Source organism: Martes martes, assembly GCF_963455335.1.
Source record: "Martes martes genome assembly, chromosome: 5".
Classification (NCBI taxonomy): Eukaryota; Metazoa; Chordata; class Mammalia; order Carnivora; family Mustelidae; genus Martes; species Martes martes.
The window spans coordinates 64,907,554-64,928,136 of NC_137892.1; the positions used below are offsets into that span (position 1 = coordinate 64,907,554).

The following is a 20,583-nucleotide window of genomic DNA, read 5'->3' on the forward strand; positions in this document are numbered from 1 at the left end:
AAAAGTAATTTTACACTTTCCCAGACTTTCCAACCTTCTTGGTTTACTGGAATGGTCAATGGGAATGTCTTCACTCTAAGGAAAGCTCCTGATTTGGGCAACTTAGTCACGTATTTGCCAAGTGCCCACTGTGTGCAGAATGTAGCATATGAAGGGCTATAAACAGATGAAAAGACACATCAGAAAAATCTGTGAATAATCCACCAATCTTAATATGCACTACTACATCTTGTGGCATAAAATGATACAAATGTTTTTTCCTAAATATTTTGAATGAGTTATAAAAATGATCCATCAGTTTGCATGCAGAAATGTTTGTACCCCTGAAGTAACCAGATCATACAGTCTTTCTCTATGATGGCTTATATTCCTTTTCATCTTAGTTCTGATTTTACAGTACTACCGGAGGTAATTAAGGAAGACATGCTGCAGTTCTCTGACCTTCTCTTTTGGTCAAACTGTGTTTTGCTGTGTGGGTTCCACTCTCAACAACCACAGCTGATACACTTCTCAAATTCATAACCCAGGACTGTCTCCTTTCTTTTCTCCATTTATTTACTTTTATTTTATAGTATTCCTACTGATTCATCTTCTGATAGATATCTCAGAAAGAACATCTCTAATGAAAATAAAGTTCTCAAATAGAAATTTTGTATTTTTACTTTTTCCTTATCAAAGCAGAGTATCTTCAACTCTCCTAATTAAGCTATTGAGGTTTCCTCAGCTGTGGATTTACATTGTAGAGTCAACAGGTGATTCCAGCTCTTTAAGGATAATGATTACAACACTAGCTACACTTTCCCGGGTTTCAGTTATCTGTGGTTTCAACCCCCTGTAGTCAACCTCAGTCCAAAGCAGATGCTCCTCCTTCTGACTCATCATCAGAAGGTCAGTTACAGCCTAACGCTACGTCACGATGCCTACGTCATTCACCTCATGTCATCTCATCACATAGGCATTTATTGTCTCACATCATCACAAGAAGAGTGAGTACAGCAGAGTAAGATATTTTAAGAGAGACCACATTCACATAATTTTCATTATAGTATATTTTTATTATTGTTCTTTTTTATTATTAGTTACTGTCAATGTCTTACCGTGCCTACTTCGTAAATTAAACTTTATTAAAGTTTAAATTAATTAAAGTAAATTAAACTTTATCATAGATCTGTAGGTAGAGGAAAAAGCATAGTTTCTATAGGGTTTGGTACTATCTGCAGTTTCAGGCATCTGCTGGGGGTTCTGGAATGTATCCCCTGTGGATAAGGGGGAGAGTATGGGACTATTCCACTGTACGTGGCCAACATCACAACTTCCATTAATTCAACAAAAATCAGAAACTTACAAATGGAACATGATACATCTCAAGAAGTAGGCTTCCTACCAAGTTAGACAGTTAACACAGATCAGTAAAATAACATTTGCTTGAGACACACTCATCCTGTACTTAAGAGCAAGCTGAATAGTTTGAACCTATACTAGCTCATAACAGGTAGGACCAGGGTTATTTCTTGCTGAAACTAAATTTTCAGAAGAAAAATACACTTAGGAATGCATTCTACCCTAGAAACAAGATTCCATTTAAACTAAAACTCATTTCCTAGAAGTAAAAATACTACCAGAATCAGCCACAAGAACACAGAAGTGTGTTCTCCTTTATGGTTGATAATTATGTATCTATGAACCAGTATCATGTTCCTAAGGCTGACATGAAGATAGGGAAAGAAGTGTGTTAAGGGATAATTGCCCAGTAATGAGGTCCTCTGGAGTGAAGAACATGTGCAATTATGAAGAATAAACATTACTATGAGATATGAAGGGAAAAAAGCTTACCCGAATCCAGAAAGTAAGCGACAGAAGAGAAAGAATCCATAACCTTGGACAAATGAAGAAAGGAAGGCGAAGAATCCATTGATAGACATGCAAATCAGAAGAGACTGCTTTCTTCCCACTTTGTCTGCCAGTCCTCCCCAGAAGAAAGCCCCTGCCATCATCCCAAGGTACACTATGCTGCCTGCAACACACAAAAAACAGAGAAACGTGTCAGACTGGGAGTAAATGACGCATGTTAGATCAAATGAACAAGAGACAAATACATTTCAGCATTTTTCATGGGGAAAAAATCCTTTAAAAAAATACATCCTTCTGGATACACAAATCACCTTTCAAGCTGGAAAGTAAGCTCTGTAGGTTACCTTTAGCTGTCACAACCAAGGACAGAGGCAAAAGAAAAAACAGTGATATTCTCGCTTGGCTCATGAGAATGGGTACATAGTGGACAGGCACAAGGAGTCTCCACACAGGACAATCCTGGAGTTCAACTCACGGCCTGTTGCCTTTCGTACAAATGCCCAGCTTAGTACTTGACAAGGCCAAGATGGGAGACTGAGTCAAGGGCTTCCTGGTCAAAGTGGATCCCCCAACCTGCTTCAAATCTCTGCCTGTAGCAGATGATGGGGCCAAGGCCAGACTCTTACAGGCTCCCTCAAAGATTCCATGGGTTCTTTCTCTCTAGTCTCTCCTAAAAGCCCTGACCCTTCCCTGGGAAGGAAAGGGAAGCCAGGGAAGGTGGGTGTAGAGATCACAAGAGTTAATCTTAAAAACTCAAACTCTGCTTTTAAGAAAAAACTTTCTCTTGGAGTCAGAAGCTTAAGGTGGAACGTAAGGAGAAGAAAAATAGCTGTTGCAGTTTGGGAACTGTTAAACTTATCATGGCTGGCTTTACTTCCATAGTGGAAACAAATGGAAAATCAAGGGTTAGATCGATGTGCCTCTTGGTGTCACTGTGAGTACACACTTCCTTTCCTCTCCTCTCCTCTCCTTTTGTTTTCTTTTTAAAGTAGGCTCCATGCCCAGCATGCAACCCTGAGATCACGATCTGGGCTGAGATCAAGAGTCGGACCCTTAAATGACGGAGCCACTGAGATGCCCTGTGAATTTTCCAATTCATTTGCTTCATCTAAAAAACCAGGCCCCCAGAAGCCCTGTTCAAAATCTTTCTTAAGATGAAATAGTACTAGGTATGGCAAAAGTTACTTCAGAGATGTTTGTAAAAGGGTGTGCAATATCTAGGGGAAACGACATAATTAATAAGTGGAAGTTTGTTATATCTGGGTGAGGTATTTAGGAAGCTATTACTACACCTCTTGTCCATTTCTGCTCCCCCACCTTCACCAAATTACCACTTGAATAGTTCTTTTTCAAGGCACATTCAAGATACTCAGCAGCATCTAAGACACAAGTTAGAAAAACACATTGATTTATTGCCTTAGATTAGTTTGGGAAATATCCTATTTAAACACTCACCCTGAATTCATTTGCTTAACACACAGTTAATGGATCAATACGAGACCCAGAAGGAGAACACCTGGAAAAGTCTGATGACCCTGACATCAATGACATGTGGATGCTGTTTTGCATATAGCTGAGTATAGGCAGTTACAGTGAATGGCAAATGTTGGCACAATTGTACAGTAAGACAAAATAGAGGCCATTTTTATTCAGACTGGAGTGCTGCAAAGGGGTGAGTCGTCCTTTGCCTTGGTGGGGGATGACATTTTTCTCTTTATTATGGGGCTAACCATACACAGAGCATCCTTCTCAAAAGGGGGAAAAAAAAGATACTCATATCACAAAGCCCAGTGCGTGGTTACAAGACAATTTAAATAATGTACCAACGCAAGGCAAAGGAATTCCTAAAGGAGACAGATTCACCCAGGGAAATGCATATGCAGCAAATCTCTTATTTATAGCATAAGGGGCTCAAATCAGCTACTCAAGCCTCTCAGAAGAATAATCAATAGCTAAGCTTCTCATAATAATATCTGTGACTTTAAAAAATGCCTACAAACCAGAAGGTGAACTCCTTCAGATCAGGAGGGGGTCTGTGGCTGCTGCAGTCCAAAGATGTGGGAATCTTTCTTGTAGCTCCAGCCCCAAGGACAAAAACCAGTTCCCAGCAATTGCTGAACCCTTACCAGCTCTAAGTGTTTGTATGAATTAATGTATTTGTTCCTTACAACACTCCCTTGAGGTTAATACTATGGAACCCAGTTCATTTGCACAGAGAATCGAACGATCTGACCACAGAAAAGTGAGTGGTGACTACATCCCAGCCCATCAGCAGTTCTTCATGCAACATGGTTACAATTCCTTTAATAATCCTGGATGCCCTGCCAAGAAAACATCCCAGTCTGCCCTGGCCCCTATGTGGTGGTACCACCCAGAACTGAAAGCACTGTTTGAAAGGTCTCTGAGGTGTGTCCTTCTTAACTCACAGAATCAGAGTTAAGGCCAGGGTAGCTGAATATCATGGGCAAAAGCTACAGGGAAATGCTGCTTCATTCTATGCAAGCATATGACAAGGGGTGCGCCGTTTGTTCTCAGATACTCCAAATAGGCACATCCCCACTTGCTGGTGGGAGGTAAGCGGGTCAATGCTGAAAACAGCTCAGGGGTGACAAGGAAAAATGAACACCCAGTATCTTGCTAAACAGGACACGCTATGGAGGTGCCTGAGTGCCTCAGTTGGTTAAGCATCTAACCCCGTTTTGGCTCTGGTCATGATCTTAGGGTTGTGAGATCAAGCCCTGCAGCCAGCCCCAAGCTGGATGTGGAGGCTGCTTAAGATTCTCTCTCCCCCTTTCTCTCTCTGCCCCACTCCCCAGCCCTAAAGAAAAAAGGACATGCTATGTTCCAAAGAAGGGCAACTAGGGCAACTCCCTTGCGTTTCTGGTTGTAGGAGGCATGGTGCTCCTATTGGACTGGGCTCTATATCTTATCATTCTCCTTATTCTAGGCAGTCACCTGCAGTCTCATCTTTACTAAGTCAGATCATGGATTTATGAAGTGATGATTCCAGTACTTTAAGGACTCATAACTGGTTTCTAGATTTTCCCAACTGGCAGTAGTGTGAGAACACAGCCCCACCCTGGGAGCTTCTTAAAGCTCAGACAAAGGAAAGGCTGGGTGAGCTGAGTTTGCCCTTGACTTCTGTGATGGTGATGGTTCAGTGACTTGACAAGGGGCAGAGCACCCACATTTATCGTTAGCATTTTGTACTTAAGCCACCCCCAAATTATACTCATTAGAGGTTTTAATATATAAAAGACTAAAATAAAAATGGCCCATCCTTCAATTCCTCCAGATATCCTTAATACACACCCACTCACATATATGTATATATGTGTGTGTGTGTGTATATATTATATATATATACATATATATATATATATATTTCTATATATGTATATCTAAAACACAAATATGCCTACATGGCCAAAAATTCAAAGCACATGGAAATATGGCAAATGAAACTAGAAGTTTCCTTCTCCCCTGCCCTTGACCCTCTTCCCAAAGGTAACTATTATCAGTTTTTCTAATTCTTCCAAAAAGTTTATACCTATAACTGCATAGAAAAATGGATAATCTTTATGAATTTCTTGTTAGATATAGTTTTTGTTCTGTGTAATATTTATCTTTTCTCCTGTTGTGTTTAGGATTTCTGAACTTAGCAAAACCAGAAATAAATCTCTGTCAGAATTTTAATAATCACTTCAAGACACATTTCATATATTTCAGAAAAGCATGCACTATCCGCTACCAGGGGAAAACCAAACAGTTATTTCCCCATCTTGTATTTTTTCTGTGCCTAAAATTAATATACCACAACCTCCTTGAAAGAGACAATGTCAAATTCAATTATAAAGAATTTACTGAGCATGCACTTGGCCTAACTTTTCCTGAAGTGCTAGAAATACAAGGATTGATAAGCCACGATCCCTGAGCTCACCCAGGGAGGGCCTGAGTAAGCCTTTATCTGGTTCCCACTCCAAGCCGGGAGAAGAGGGAGACAGTGGCACACCCACTATTTCACACCACCGTCCCAACACCCCACCTGATCATGGACATTACAGAGTGGAACAGCCAGGTCAAAACCTTCCATGGCCTCCTGGGGACACATGACCAGGACAGGCAGTGCTGAATGCACACCCAGGGACCTGGGTTCTGAGTCCCTGAACTCTTTCTATTCCATCCAAATGGCTTAAGGAGCACATAATTCAGTGAGGGAGACCTCAGACACACAACAGAAGGAGCCCAGCCATGAGGTATGCACACCAGTAGGGCATAAGTGGGAGCAAGGCGACAAGAGGTGGCCGGTAACTCTGACTGGCCTCTGGGAAGGTTTCACTGAGAAGGGGCTATCTGAGAGGACTCTGAAGGATAAGGACGATTTTGAGATGGTATTAAATTCTTCTACAAGCAATAGGTTTACCAAAACAAAATACAGTATCAAGTTGTATCTTCACTTCTATTCTGATTAAGAATATGTGTCAGATCTGAAGATAACAATCTTTCCAGCCTACATTGCTTATTATTGGTAATTAGCCTGTCCCACTGGGTGTGCCATGGACAGGAATTCAGCCTCTCATTGAGCTTATTTGAGACAGACAGCACAATAAGAAGATTCATTTATTGACTGTGTGACCTAATTAAAGACAAACCTTTGAATGTTAGCAAAGGCACAGAGTGAATAAAACTGGAAACACTCTGGGATTGTCAGAACACAAGCTGTATTTCCTGACTTGTTTCCATGCTGTTTTCGCTGTGTGCTGATGGGGATTCTGGGAGAACCCAGAGCAGCGATATATGCTCTTGACATAGACCACCCTCCTGCTGTCCACTCCTCATGACGCTGCTGATGGTCAAAATTCAAAGGTATGTTAGTCCATAAGAACAGGAAAACCAGTGCTGTGAGAAGCCAGTACTTGAAATCAGGTCTTCTAGATTCTTGCTCCACAAGAGTATGACCTCTGGACAAAAAGCACCAGCACCCCAAGGGAACCTACTAGAAATTCAGACTGTGAGGCTCCACTCCACTCCTACAGAAGTCAGAAGCTGCATCTGGACAAGATTCCCACAGATTTGTGAGCACTTCAGAGTTTGAAAGAAATTTTAGTCTGGTGTGCTTTCCATTAAAACACTTAATCTCTCTAACACATTTTTTTACTTCAAGTTTGCATTTGTCTAATACCTATTTGATAGGAGGAGATGCAGGCTATGGAATATTTTAATTCCAAAGACACAGAACAAGCAAGATCTCCCCTATACCAGTTGCAGATATGTAAAGGGCAAATAGGAACTCTGTGCCTCCCCTAGGACATATCTCCTCAGGACTAGCTAGAGGCAGGCCTCTGATGTTGAAAGAGGCTAGGCTGTGACTCTCTGATCCTTCTATGAACTGAATGAAGATCCTAATTCAGCTAGGCTTTTGGGAGGTTGAACGTGACCGGAGGCTTTCTCTACTCTTCCTAGCACAGCTTGGGCTCAGGCTAGGCTTGGCCAGCCCAGCCCTTCGGTCTTTCAGAAGACCAAAAGAGGCCTCAAGCATGACTTCCTCATTAAAATATTTTCCAACATGGGGGCCGATTCCATTTATTTAATCATACCCTCATTTCCCCTGATGAATATCACATTTCTATTTCTGTCTCTGCTAATAAGCTGCTTTTGATCCTTTCTGACAATACCTAAGGGGCCCATCTTTTCCTTGTAGTGCCATTTTAAAGCACATTTAAACTTAACAGAACAATTTTAAGAAATGTATATAGTATTTTTCTCATAGAAATTTTTAACTAATAGGTTTTTAAAATTTGTTTTAAGCACTTCAGTTATCCATGGCTAATGCATTACTCTAAAATTCACTGCACTATTTATTTACAAGTTGGATTTCTACAAAAATCATTCTGTGGCAGTATTCTGAATTCAATGGTAAATAATCTCCATGAGGTAATGATCATAGTCACCTTTTATAAGGGCGCTGTCTTAGGATAAAACAAATTTTTAAGTCAAAGAAAAATAAAAATAAGCACTAATTTGAAAAGATATATGTACCTCCCTATGTTTATTGCAGCATTATTCTCAATAGTCAAGATACAGAAGCAACATAGGTGTCCATTGATACACAAATAGATAAGGAAGATGACAAACACACACACACACACACACACACACACACAGGAATATTATGCAGCCATAAAAAGAATTAGATTGTGTCATTTGCAATAACATGGATGGACCTAGAGGGTATTATCCTAAATGAAATAAGTCAGACAGAGAAAGAGAAATGTCATTTGGTTTCACTCATATGTGGAATAAAAACAAAACAAAACAAACAAACAAACAGCAGAAACAGACCCATAAATACAGAGAACAAACTGGTGGTTGCCAGGGGACAGATAGGTAGGGAGACTCACAAAGAGAGTGTAGAGAAGTCAAAGATACAGGCTTCCAGTTATGGAATGAATATGTCACGGGGATGAATGGTACAGCATAAGAAATATAGTCAGTGGTATTGCAATAGTGCTGTATAGTGCTGTATGGTAGTTATACTTGGGGGAGCATAGCATCCTATAAAGAGTTGTCCAATCACTAGGTTGTACATCTGAAATTAATGTCACACTGTATGTCAACTACATTTCAATTAAAAGGAAAAAAAGTAAAGCTGTGCTGAAAGAGAAGACTGCCTTGGGCCATAGCTATGCCCTAGTAATAGTATCTGTAGGAATATACTTGAAAAGGCCAGATTCCAGACTGTTGATATTTGGATATTTATGCAGATAAGTCCTACTGTTTCTAAAGTCTATGATCAAGTTTTAGATTTTTTTTTTTTTGGGGGGGGGCTGCCATACTTGGATGGAAGACAGCTCTAGACATAATCTCAGACTTTGGCTGGTAAACTAACTTTTTCACGCAGGAGTCTTATCTTCCACAAAGTACCACTTACCAAAGAGAAGCATGTTAATAGAGCAGGATTTGGCCTAATATTTCTTACACTGAAAGGCATTTGCATCTTCTCTGGCCAGACCAACTCAAGGGAAAGTGTCTAGGGCCAGTAACACTGAGAGGTGCCCTCCAGATGAGGATACCAACGGACTTCCTGATTCTAGTAAGGTGAGTGAGCCTTTGTTTCTCGGATTTTGAGCAGGGTCCCTTTTTGTGCAAGGTCCTGAAATGCTAATATTACTACTGGTGTGAGAGAAAGAAAAGAAGCGAAGGAAATGATGATGGAAAAGAGACAACAGGATGAAAGAGAGTGGGTTGCAGCTGGTATACAAAGTCAGTTACAGCTTTTGGGCTCCCTTGGCTCGAGTTCCAAAAAGACACCACCTGAAACAGCATTGGAAGAGTTAAATAATTTTTTTAAGTCTCAAAGACTTATTTTTTTGCAATTTTAAACTATTCAAATGAGTAAATAGTAAGTGATTGCTCAAATTTAATTAATTTAAGTAATTAATAATTAATGGGCTTCTCTTACCCAACCCTATACTTTCTCCAATTACTATTTTTAGTAGCCACAGGGAAGGGCCGTCATGTGTTCGAATGCATCTTTGGACTTTCACAAAATCAAATACAAGTGAGGAAAGCAATCATATCCAAGGCATATGTACAAATGAAAAAGAAAAAATCCTCCTAATTTGCAATGGAGAACATCTGCAACAAAAGTCAGCTCACCTTTGCTAGAAAGAACTGTAAATATTAGCTGCGGTCTACAGCCCATCTCTGACTTTTACACTGGGGAAGTCTGACATTTAAGTCCTTTGGTCGGAGCAGAGATGGCTGCAGCTGCTTGTACAGACAGGTAAGGCCGCATCAAGCAGCATTTACCACTTTTTACCTAAGTCTCCCTGGGCACGACACAGCTTCTGAAGGCCTAGAGACACTCTCGCCGAATCCAGAGAGCCAAAGGCAGAAGCAGAGTCCTAAGAAGGAAGCCCAGTCTTCTCTAACATCCTTCCTCAAATGGCTAGTATGCAGCCCAACCCAACCCACTGGATAATGGGAAGAAATATTCAAATATATTTTACATGGATAGCTCTGGAAGACCCTAAAAAGGGCAGTTACAGCCCCTTCGGTGATCAAAGCATGAAACACACAAGTCTTAGGAATGAAGAGCATTACAGACAGTCATTTTATGGTACACCATGAGATCACCTATCAGTTCCACACCAACAGGACCCCTCTCTCTGGAAACGTCCCCCACTGCAGGCCTGTGCTAAGGAAAAGAAGTGGTAATGGACTGAACCCTTGCTTCCGAAATCCCAGTCACTGAGTCAACAATCAGGAGGTAGTCACTAAGTCCACAGCTCTTTGTTGAGTTCCTGTTGTGAGTCAGGTACCTTTGGAGGTATGAGGACAGGGGAAAGGGAAGAAGAGCAGTGAGGAGAGGTCCACAAATATGAAACTGGCATGGTCCTCACTCTTGAGCAGCTCACAGCCTAGCATGGTGCTTTCAGACGACGGCTGCACATCACAGTCATCCAGAGAGCTTCCAGAAAAAGAATGTTGATGCCTAGGTCACCCCTAGAGGTTCTGGTTCTGGGGTAGGGCTTAGCCAACAGTACTTTTAAAAAACTTCTTGAAATTTTTAATATAAAACTGGGGCCTTGAACCTTTGGTTTCCTGAGAGATTAAAAACATGCAGAAAATTAATTACCATTAAATGAAAAGCATGCTTAATTAAGGTGAGTACATTGTGCTTAAGGGGAAAAAAGGAAGGAGTGACTTAATTAGTTCCACACAATTCTGGAAAACTTCCCACAGAAGGTAGATCATGCTGGGTTGTGACCAATGAGTAAGAATTCTCCAGCTAAGAGGGGAAAGTTCCCAGGGAGAGAAGGCTCAGTTAAAAGCTCTGGAGTTGTGTCAGACCACAGCACACCAAAGGGACTTCTGGTAGTTGAGGATGAAGGGAATATAGAGTTCATGTTTGGGGACAAGAGTGACAAGAGACCAGGATGGAACACAAGTTGGAGTCAATCCAAAGCCTTTATCCTTTGGGAAACTATAAAACAGACTGGCCATCATCAGTGCCGGAAAAGATCATTCCAGAAACTACAGGGAGGATCAACTGCAGTAGGGAAGGATAGAGGGGCGGATCCAGCCCAGGAGAAGGCACTTGCTGCCCGGGGTGGGGGTTGGGGGGGGCTTGGAGCACAACATACAGGGAAGTAGTCCCTCTCAGGAGTCAACTCTGTACTTGTGCGACCCTGAGAATGAGTGTTTTTTAAATCTGTGCTCCCACCAAGGGGGAAAAAAGACCAGCTTCAGGAATATCACTGAGAAGTAGCCCTGTGAAGGAACGACGGCAACCTGATCTAAGGGAGGGGCAGTGGGCTTGGAGAAGATTCACACAGCTGGGGGTATTTTTAGTGGTCAGAGTCCATAGTTCTTATACACTGAAGGGTGAAGCAAGGAAAAGTAGATGGGCTTGGGATGGCTCATAGTAAAATTCATAAAGAAAGGGAATGCAAGACGAGAGTGGGTCTGTCAGGTCAGGGTCTTAAACAAGTGTGGGGGGAGTCCATATTGCTAACTTTCACCATACTATTCCTGACCGGGCCAAATACGGCAGTACAGGTGACACAGGCAAATCAGTAAGGCCGTGATCAGGATGGCTCATCTTCAGAAGTGCTTCATGAAGGGAGCAGGGCTTGAGCTGAGTGTCCAAAGAACAAGAAGAACACGAGTAAGAGGATAGGCAGGATGGCTTTTTGCATTCCCTCAGACATACATGATAGCGCAGGGAAAGTTCTGGAGTGGGAAAGGGCAGGAGAAGGCTGGGCAGGTAAGCAGAGGGGACGGAACCTGGTTAGAGTGGCTGGGTTGGGTGTGTGGAGAAGTACAGACAAGCAGGATAAGTGAGAGAAAATCATTAAATTACAAGCCCTCCCCCCAGATAAAATTAATGACGTAGACCATGGGGAGTCACTGATGTGTTCTTGTGTGGGGAAATAAGGCCATCAAAGCCCTAATGTGAAAAGACCAGGACATTTAGAGCAGGATTGGCAAACTTCCTCTCTAAAGGGCCAGAGAGAAAGGACTGCATTTTAGACTTTGCCGGTTCCCCAGGGCTCTGTCACAACTGTTCACCTGTGCGGCTGCAGCACGAAAGTAGCCACAGAAAATACGTGAGCAAATGGACATGGCTGCATTCCAATTAAAACTATTTACAAAAATAGGCAGGGAGCCAAATATAGTTTGCAAACCCCACCCTGAGGAAAAGTTTGCCTATAGCAGCGTGGGGAGCAGGGGTGCAAGGACTGAACTGGCCAGTGGAAGTATCTGGGAGAGGGTAGAAAGCCTAACGTCAAGGCAGGGATTGGGGGGGGGGGTGTGTGGGAGTGGTGGCAGCAGAGCCTTGTGAAACGTGGGATTTCTCCACAAGGATGAAGGAAAAAGAGGACAGAGATCCCAGGATCAACCCTTGAGGAACACCCATGGGGAGTGAAGGAAAAGAAGTCCAAGGGAAGAAGTGTGGGCAAGGAGACAAGCAGAGGGTGTGGATGAAGGAGACCGCAAGCACCTCAGAAGGAAGGGAGAAACAGAAAGGCAGCTCCAGGGAGCCCAGAGGGCGGGGACTCAGAGAGGACCTTGGTCTTGTCTTGGAAGAGGGCGCCAGGGGTCTCCAGGTGGGGCAACTGCAGTGCTGGGGCGGTGACCAGGGGAGAACTGAAGCAGGGTGGTGGTGAGGACAGGCAGGCAGGGGTGTAGCTAAGCAAGCTGCAGCTCCAAGGAGCACAGGGGTGGGATGTTTCTGGGCTGGAGGCAAACCTAGCAGCAAACACAAGGTGGGGGGTGAAAATAAAGAAAACATCAAGCCTATTAACATGCACCTCACTGCCCTGAAACACAGCCGCAGATACCGAAGAGCCTAGCAGAGGGCTTCTTCTACTGAAAGAATGGGCTATTCTGGAAGAACAGAGCTCTCATGTGTCTCATTCCCAGAAAATGCAAGAAAAACAGGCTTATGAGAAATTCCTTAATCTCAAGTTTACCTGCAAGCAATGAAAGGATTTTTTTTTCCCCAGAGGAGTCTCTTTAATATAAGCACAGTGAACAAACAAACCCTAGAAATCTAAAAGGAAGGGGTGCTTCAGAGGGACAGAACAGGAACATAATCTTGGAGCTCTGTCCATATGCTATCTTTTGATATTTTAAGTAACCAAAATTCCTGAAGGGAAAGGGCTCCTGCAGCTTAACTCAGGCCATTTCCAGACACTGGGGATGCAACTGCGTGGTAGGAAAATAGGTCTGAAAATAGACCCAAAGATCACACTGTGCTGGATCGATACTGACTGGAAAAATGATTCCACAAGTCCTCCAAGACCCCTTTCGGAAAGCCATGCGGAAGTTTTTGTTGCTGATGGGGTTTTTTGTTTGTTTGTTTTAAGTTAAGGTGTGAGGTATCATCACGAAAACCGGACTAGATCATAAGAGATTACAGTAAATGTCTAAAGGGAGAATTCAGTAATCCATTTTGGATGCTCCATAATGACTTTTTATTTCCCAAAACAGGCAGAGACCTGAGCTGTCAGCCCAGAGCAGCAAGTGAATAAATACCAGGATCAGCCTTGCACTAATGGATGTTGGTCCTAACCCATTACTGCTGGCCAAGCCGAGGTGAATTCGGGGCAGCACTTCCTGACACTTGAGATTTATTTTGTCATTAGTGATGAAATGCCATGCAAGGGCTCCTCAATCCCCAACTGTCAGAAGTACAGTTAGGTATTTCACGGAAGGTCACGCAAATATTCAGGTATTGACCCACAGGACTGAAGCTGTTCTTCAGCGGCTCATTATTCTCAGTATGATTACAAATGATTTGCGTCTAGCATGAGCAGTTAGCCATCTGCTTAGATCAGGAAGGAAAAAATGGGACCACTCTGAGAGTAAGAAAAAAGCAAGAACTTGAATCAATTACTCTATTAGGGCTCAGAAACAAAACAAAACAAAAGAACGTTGAATCCATTTTGTTTTGTCCTCTAGAGCCTAAGACGAGACATGCTAGAAATCACCCTGACCCCAAATGCCTCAATGTTTCACAAACACATTACAGTCATTCTTTTCTTCGAACCCTTACCCAATGAACCTTACCAGAGGCATCTTTCTCTTGCCTTTCATCCAAACCCTGTCCCTTGAACTTCACCTCCACATTTTTTGTAAGCACACCCAGACTACTCTGGTTTTTATGAGTGACTTCTATCTATTCTCATCCATGATCTGATCCGCACTTTTTGTGATGGTCTTAGCTCTACAACCAACATGGAATCTGACCCCTGCTAGTTACCATATCGTGGACAGCTTATTCTGAAACTCCATCACACTATGTTGTTCTAGGCACATTTCAAACAATCAGTAAAACCTGGTTAATGTAATTTGAACTGAATGCAGGAGTTCAGAACCAGTCTAAACCCTAGAACCAGTCACACACAACTATGTGACTGAGGGAACTAATGTAAATCAGAAATCCTGACTGCAAGATCTTGATTATCCCAAATAAGTGTAATAAATCATAGAGTTGAGACCTTTCGTCTAGAAGAGTGATACCCAAATGCACACACCTACAGAATAGGCTTCATGAGAAAGCTTCCACCAGCCTATAGTGAAATGAAAAAAAAAAAAGGAAAAGAAAAATAATATATGCCATTTTGTCAAGATAAATTTATTTAAAGATCTTTTATTCTAAGGCTATGTCCTTCCTATTATTTTAATGTGAACGTGACTTTCGGGTTTTTTTGTTTGTCTGTTTATTTTAAAGATTTTGTTTATTTTAAAGATTTTATTTATTTATTTTAGAGAGAGAGAGTGAAAAAGAAAGCATGAGTGGGGTGAGGGCAGAGGGGGAAACAGGCTCCTCACTGAGCAGGGAGCCCAAAGTGGGACTCTATCCCAGGACTCCAAGATCATGACCTGAGCCAAAGGCAGACATTTAACCGACTGAGCCAGCTAGGCACCCCAAACATGCCTTTTGTTTTATGAACTGATAGCATAATGAGTGATGTATTTTTTTTGCGATTCTTCTTATTATTTTTAAAGATTTATTAAATCTTTACTGTTTAAACTGTTATTTATTTGAGAGAGGGACAGAAAGAGAGAGTAGAGGGAGGGGCAGAGGGAGATAAGGAATTCCAAGCAGAATCCCCACTGAGCACGGAGCTGGAGGCAGGGCTAGACCCCAGGACCCTGAAAATCATGACCTGAGCAGAAATTAAGAGTCTGCCACTTATTGCTCAACCAACTGCACCACCCAGGTGTCCTGCAATTATTATTTTAAAATCACCTTCCTTAGTAAGATAAAAAGTTGGCCAATCCTCATTTTTTAAAAAATTGGACTTTAAAATCCCCAAAACTGAGCATCACTAGTATAAACTCAAAATGGTGGGAACAATATTTTGGAAATCCTGCACTCTGAAAAAAGGCTAACGGGAAAATTAATATACTAAACCATGACTCACAAAATGAATTTCTAACACATAACAATAGGGATGTCTCTTCATGCACATAAGATGATTATATAACGTGGCTGCAAATTTCTCAACACTCATCCCACAAGGAGTGGAGTCTGTATTTCCTCTCCTGGATTCTGGGCAACCACTTGGCCAACAGAGTATGACAGAAGTGATGCTCTTTGATTTCCAAGAGTGGGTCATAAAAGGTCATGTAAGCTCTACCTCACTCACTTAGAACACTTGCTTTTGGATCCCTAAGCTACCATCTAAGAAGTCTGACTACCCAGAGAATACCGTGCTGGCACTATCCTCTAAGTCCCAGCTAAGCCCAGACTAAGGGTCAGCCATTTTGGACCCTCAGAACAGTCCATGCGTCAGCTAAACCACCACTGAGTGATCTCTGACAGCATCATGAAAAAGGGAGTATCACCCAGCCAAGACCTCTCCAAATTCCTAATGCATAAAATAAAATAAAGCTTAAACTGTTAGATCTAATAAAATGGGTATTGTTTACATCCATTAAGTGTTTGGTAGTTTGTTACACAATAACACATACCTAGAATAGCACAGTTCTTACACTTCTAAAGACATTTCTTCACTGGGACACCCAGACTATAAGAAAAACAGTTTTCTACTTATTTTAAGAAAGATCAAAGTGGTGGGGCGCCTGGGTGGCTCAGTGGGTTAAGCCGCTGCCTTCGTCTCAGGTCATGATCTCAGGGTCCTGGAATTGAGTCCCGCATCGGGCTCTCTGCTCGGCAGGGAGCCTGCTTCCCTCTCTCTCTCTCTGCCTGCCTCTTTGTCTACTTGTGATCTCTCTCTGTCAAATAAATAAATAAAATCTTTAAAAAAAAATAAAAATAAAAATAAAGAAAGATCAAAGTGGTTTAACGGTTAATATTTATTTTCCTACTGCAAATGATTTCAAAATAAGAATATAATATTAACATAATATTAAGGGAAACTCCCCTCTCCTGCTAACTGCCAGCCATAAACTAAATGGGGAACCAGAAATGAAGCTAGCAAGTTCTCCCTCTGGCTCCTATCAAGTCTTGTCTTTTTCCAGGAAATTCCAGGAAGTATTTGGGGGGGGAGGTTATTTTGTTTTAGTGAGTAAATTTTAAAGTAGGGGGGAGAGAGGAATGAAGTAAATGTCAAGTAGGCTTGAAGCAGAGGGTGTTTTATGGGTGGTTGTGGTAGTGGGTGGTTTGGTTTTATGATGGGAGATCTGGTCACGACTCCAAGAGCAGGAACACATAGGGAGCACTCTCTCCCCAGCAATAGCATACTAATTAGCTCCTAGAGGGAAGAACACGAGGACATAGATTCCATGTGCTCTGGAGCGTGCCCGCCACACTGTGGCTGATTAATAAAGCCCAGCAGCAGGAGGAGATGGAACCACAGCTCTTCTTGGGAAACTAGGTAGCAGACTGGCTACCATGTTTTTCTATACTCAGATACCCTCCCCCAAACTGAGATTCTCCAGGCCTCTCCACCTTTTCCATCTTGAGGCTCATGGTAAATCAGTGATCATTTAAATCTCACAGCACAAATTTGACTAAGCATGTTAAACTTTGACTCGCTATGGTGGGGAGGATGAGGTAGGGCACGTGTACACAGGGTTGTCACAGACAACAAACTACTTCTTGGGGCCAGGCTGGAGCCTCGTGGCTGTGGTGCCAACAAGCACAACAGTGGGGTAGTGATCAGATTGTGCTAAACTCCCTTCTCATTCAGACCTTAGGATCCTGCACTCCCCTGAGACCTGCCCCACAGACCTTAGGACCCTGCACTCCCCTGAGACCTGCCCCACACCAACGGAGAGAGACTGTTATGTGCTGATTCCAACCCTGTCTCTCTCAGGGGGCCCACACCCTGACTTTCCCAAAGAGAATCTGATTCAATAAACCTCTGGGTTGTATGGGTAGTTTTCATTTCAAAAGTTCCAAGTCCCACTTTTGGAAATAATCAATTTTATGTAGGTTTCTAGACCTCTTGTCTTAATTGTTTAGCAATCTAAAAAACAAATTACCAATAATTTTTCTAAAGTGCGGCACATTCAGGATTACTGTTAAGAGTACCCCATCAGCAAATCAAGCTGCAAACACAAAGCTGTCTAAGAATGTGGCCAAATTTAGTACTATTTAACCCTTTGGTGTTACATCCAATTTTCTCTCTACACTTCAACAATTATAATTGTCTCTAATGTCTAAACATTCACAATTATATTCACTATCAATTTTTCATACTAACTAAATATATATATTATATATGTATATATTGTCTAACCAAATTTATATATTTATTATAAATATAGAGTTATCTATAATAGTTATAAAACTAAATTATATATATTTATTTTATGTGTGCGTGTGTATATATAGCTAACCATATATGTATATATATCCTCCTACTTTAATGGATAAATTCCCTTTCTAACTGAATTATACCTAATCCCTAAACCATGGGAGTAAAATCTAGTCACCGTCGGATTTCCTTTTGTTTTATAACAGAGTGAAAGAGATCAGTTTGTGTTTTAGGGACCCTACTGTTGTTGGCAAACAACACCTCTAGAGGGAGCCAAAGACTCCCCCTCTTTTTACCCAGCAAGGAAGAGGAGTTCGGATTCTGTGAAAGACAAAATGGAAAACTTTGGAGACTTAAAAATGAGGCCAGTGTAGTTGGGGTGGAAAATAATCTCTTCATTTGGATCATCTCCATTACATATAAAGTTTGCTCTTGTATCACCTCTTGCCCCAACACAACCTTCCCTTCCTCCTATTCTGCCTCTAGCTTCTCCCAGGAACTGATTTTACCTTGCCTGCAAGCTGTTAAGTTTCCTTATCTGACTCACGGATGCAGGTAAAGGACATGAGGCTCCAGGTCTGAGACAAAGACTTCCGCAGTCACAGCAACAGCAATCACCAGGGTCACCTTTCAGGCTGACCAAGAAGGAACAGAGCAGGCCGCTATAGCCTGCCTGTGGTCTTGGTGTTATGCCAAACAAAGGGGAGCCCAGATCATCATGATAGGAGACCATGCCCAAATTTGAAGACACATTCTCAGCTAGTAACCAAGTGTGTACAGGTCTATAGAAGGGATCAACAAATGATGTTTTTGTGGAGCTAAGAATGGTTTTTTACATTTTTAAAAGGATTATCATAAATTAGAGGATGATAGAGATCATAGGTGGCCCAAGGAACCCGAAGGATTTGCTATCTGGCCCTTCACAGAAAAAGCTTGCTGATCCCTGCTCTCCAGCATCCTCCATACTTGGGGTGCTATCAGGGTGTGGGGGAGGGGAGCAGTATGGCAAACAGCGGATTCAGGATCTCTCTCTTTCTTGTTCCATTAGAGGCACAAATGGCAGGCCTGATGGAACAAGGGCAGATTATCTTGTTCTTTCATTCTTACTTCCGTCCCCAGGATAAACACCAGAGGCGGGTAGATTTCTTTCATAAGATGGGGTTGAGATGATGACTGACTGTCACATCAACATTTTTGTGGGCAAGGACTTGGTGACCACCGTTCTTGCGCAGTTGATTTCCAACTGCCCCCCAAGTCCTCAGAACACCCTTCTGACTCTCAGAAAATGACTTCTTTCCTACCAACTTTCTCTGTAAGTTGACAGCACTATTCCACCAGCATGCTTTTTGTAGCCAGCCAAATTGTCTCACTCCCTAGCAAGCAGGTTCACCTAGAGCCACCTTTCTCAAGCCCCTCAAACATCATGTGCTCTTGTTGCTGGTTTCCCCACGGCATCAGAGGGTCTGGCAGCTTCGTCCATGGGTTCCACATAAAGGCACCTAGCAACATTCCTATCGCCAACTTTCAGTCGACACAGGATTTGCCCAAACTTTTACTAACTGGACAATGGTGTGATGCAGTTGATGGATTCCCTTGGTGGAAATGAGGCCTCGGTTGCTTTTTTTGCTGTAGTAGTCCTCTTGGCTTTAGAAAGAAAATCTTAACTGACAAGCCTGTGATAAACTACATCTACTTAAGCCTTTGTAATACCTCTAATTCCTAGTTTCCCACCACCCTGTCACAGTTTTCAGCCACAACTAAGGTTTCTCCAAATACCACGTTGTTTTTGGATGCTAAGTACCACACACTAGTCACAGAGAGCTGAGCCAATCTTGTCACACCAGTAAACTGGAGTGACAGCCATGGGGTTTCCACAGGCATTCTGGGGATCACAATACGTCTAAATAGAATCATTAATGGAATCTCACCAACTACTAAATATCCAGTGTCCCTGGATTAACTGATTTCTAACATACCTTCAAATTTCTCCCCCATATATTTAAAATTTGATGGGACAATTGTTCATTTTTCATCTACTCTGTCCAATAAAACATATTTATGCTTTTATTTTGTTATGTTTCTTTTCACACCCAGTTAGTAGAAATGCCTGCCATGGGAAAGCAGGAAAGGCAGCAATACTTTAAATAGTGAAATAGTTATTAGCAGAAAAATAGGGAGATCTTGCTAGAATAACTATCACAGCTACATTAGCACCAAAGGAATTCCTCAAGATTAATGTTACACCAGAAGGACAAATTAAGCAATGGTGTCAATAGGGCAGTCTTAACAACAAAAGAAGCAAAGCAGGGGATTTTCTCTTCAGGATTAAATTCATCACTGGAGCACTCCTGGAACGTCATTTCAGAACTACTAAATGCCCAGAGCCTCTATATTTTCACAAAAGGGAAACTCTTTTATATTTTATGGGAAAATCTGTGAGAACCTTTGGTCTCTGAACTTTATAAGGCACACTTAGAATGGAATTTAGGAGAGAAAGGTGAGGGCTGCCAAGAAAGGGAAGATATACTCACCTCAGGGCACATGAAAGTAAAAGCCATAGTGTGCAAAGCACATAGAGCCAGCTGCCTCCTAGGGAGACTTGCTGATGGGGCACCGGGGATTTGGTCAGAGAGTGCTACTACCCACTACAATACCATCTCCAAAAAGAGATCAGGAATTTAGTAAATTCCTAATTTAGTAAAGTAGAAAAAGTAAAATACTTTCTCACTTAATTACTGTTTTTTGGATCTGTCATCTATGAACATGTCCAAAATTCCATAGAATCATCTTCTACTGTCTGCTTTTTTGCTTGCCTGCTTTTGTTCTTGGCCTGTGTGATTACAGGAGATGAAGGAGTTTTACCCATCATTGTCTGAGGTAGGTCCACGGTGTGGGTGAGATCCAGGGGGAGGAGTTCTGGTAGGCAGGAGGGATCTGGCAGCTGGGCATGTGAGGGGGTGAGTCAGATAAAGTAGGGAGCATCAGAGAG

General features: G+C 42.1%; 1 protein-coding gene across 1 annotated transcript in view; it reads right to left on the reverse strand.

The window, feature by feature from the left end:
• The window catches only part of SV2C (synaptic vesicle glycoprotein 2C), a gene marked incomplete at both ends in the record, with an annotated part of 159,575 nt that overhangs the window by 106,488 nt on the left and 32,504 nt on the right, over positions 1–20,583 (reverse strand). The window contains one exon of the mRNA XM_080804288.1: positions 1,834–2,010. Coding sequence (XP_080660414.1) covers positions 1,834–2,010 — 177 coding nt within the window. The remainder of the gene's footprint in view (positions 1–1,833; positions 2,011–20,583) is intronic.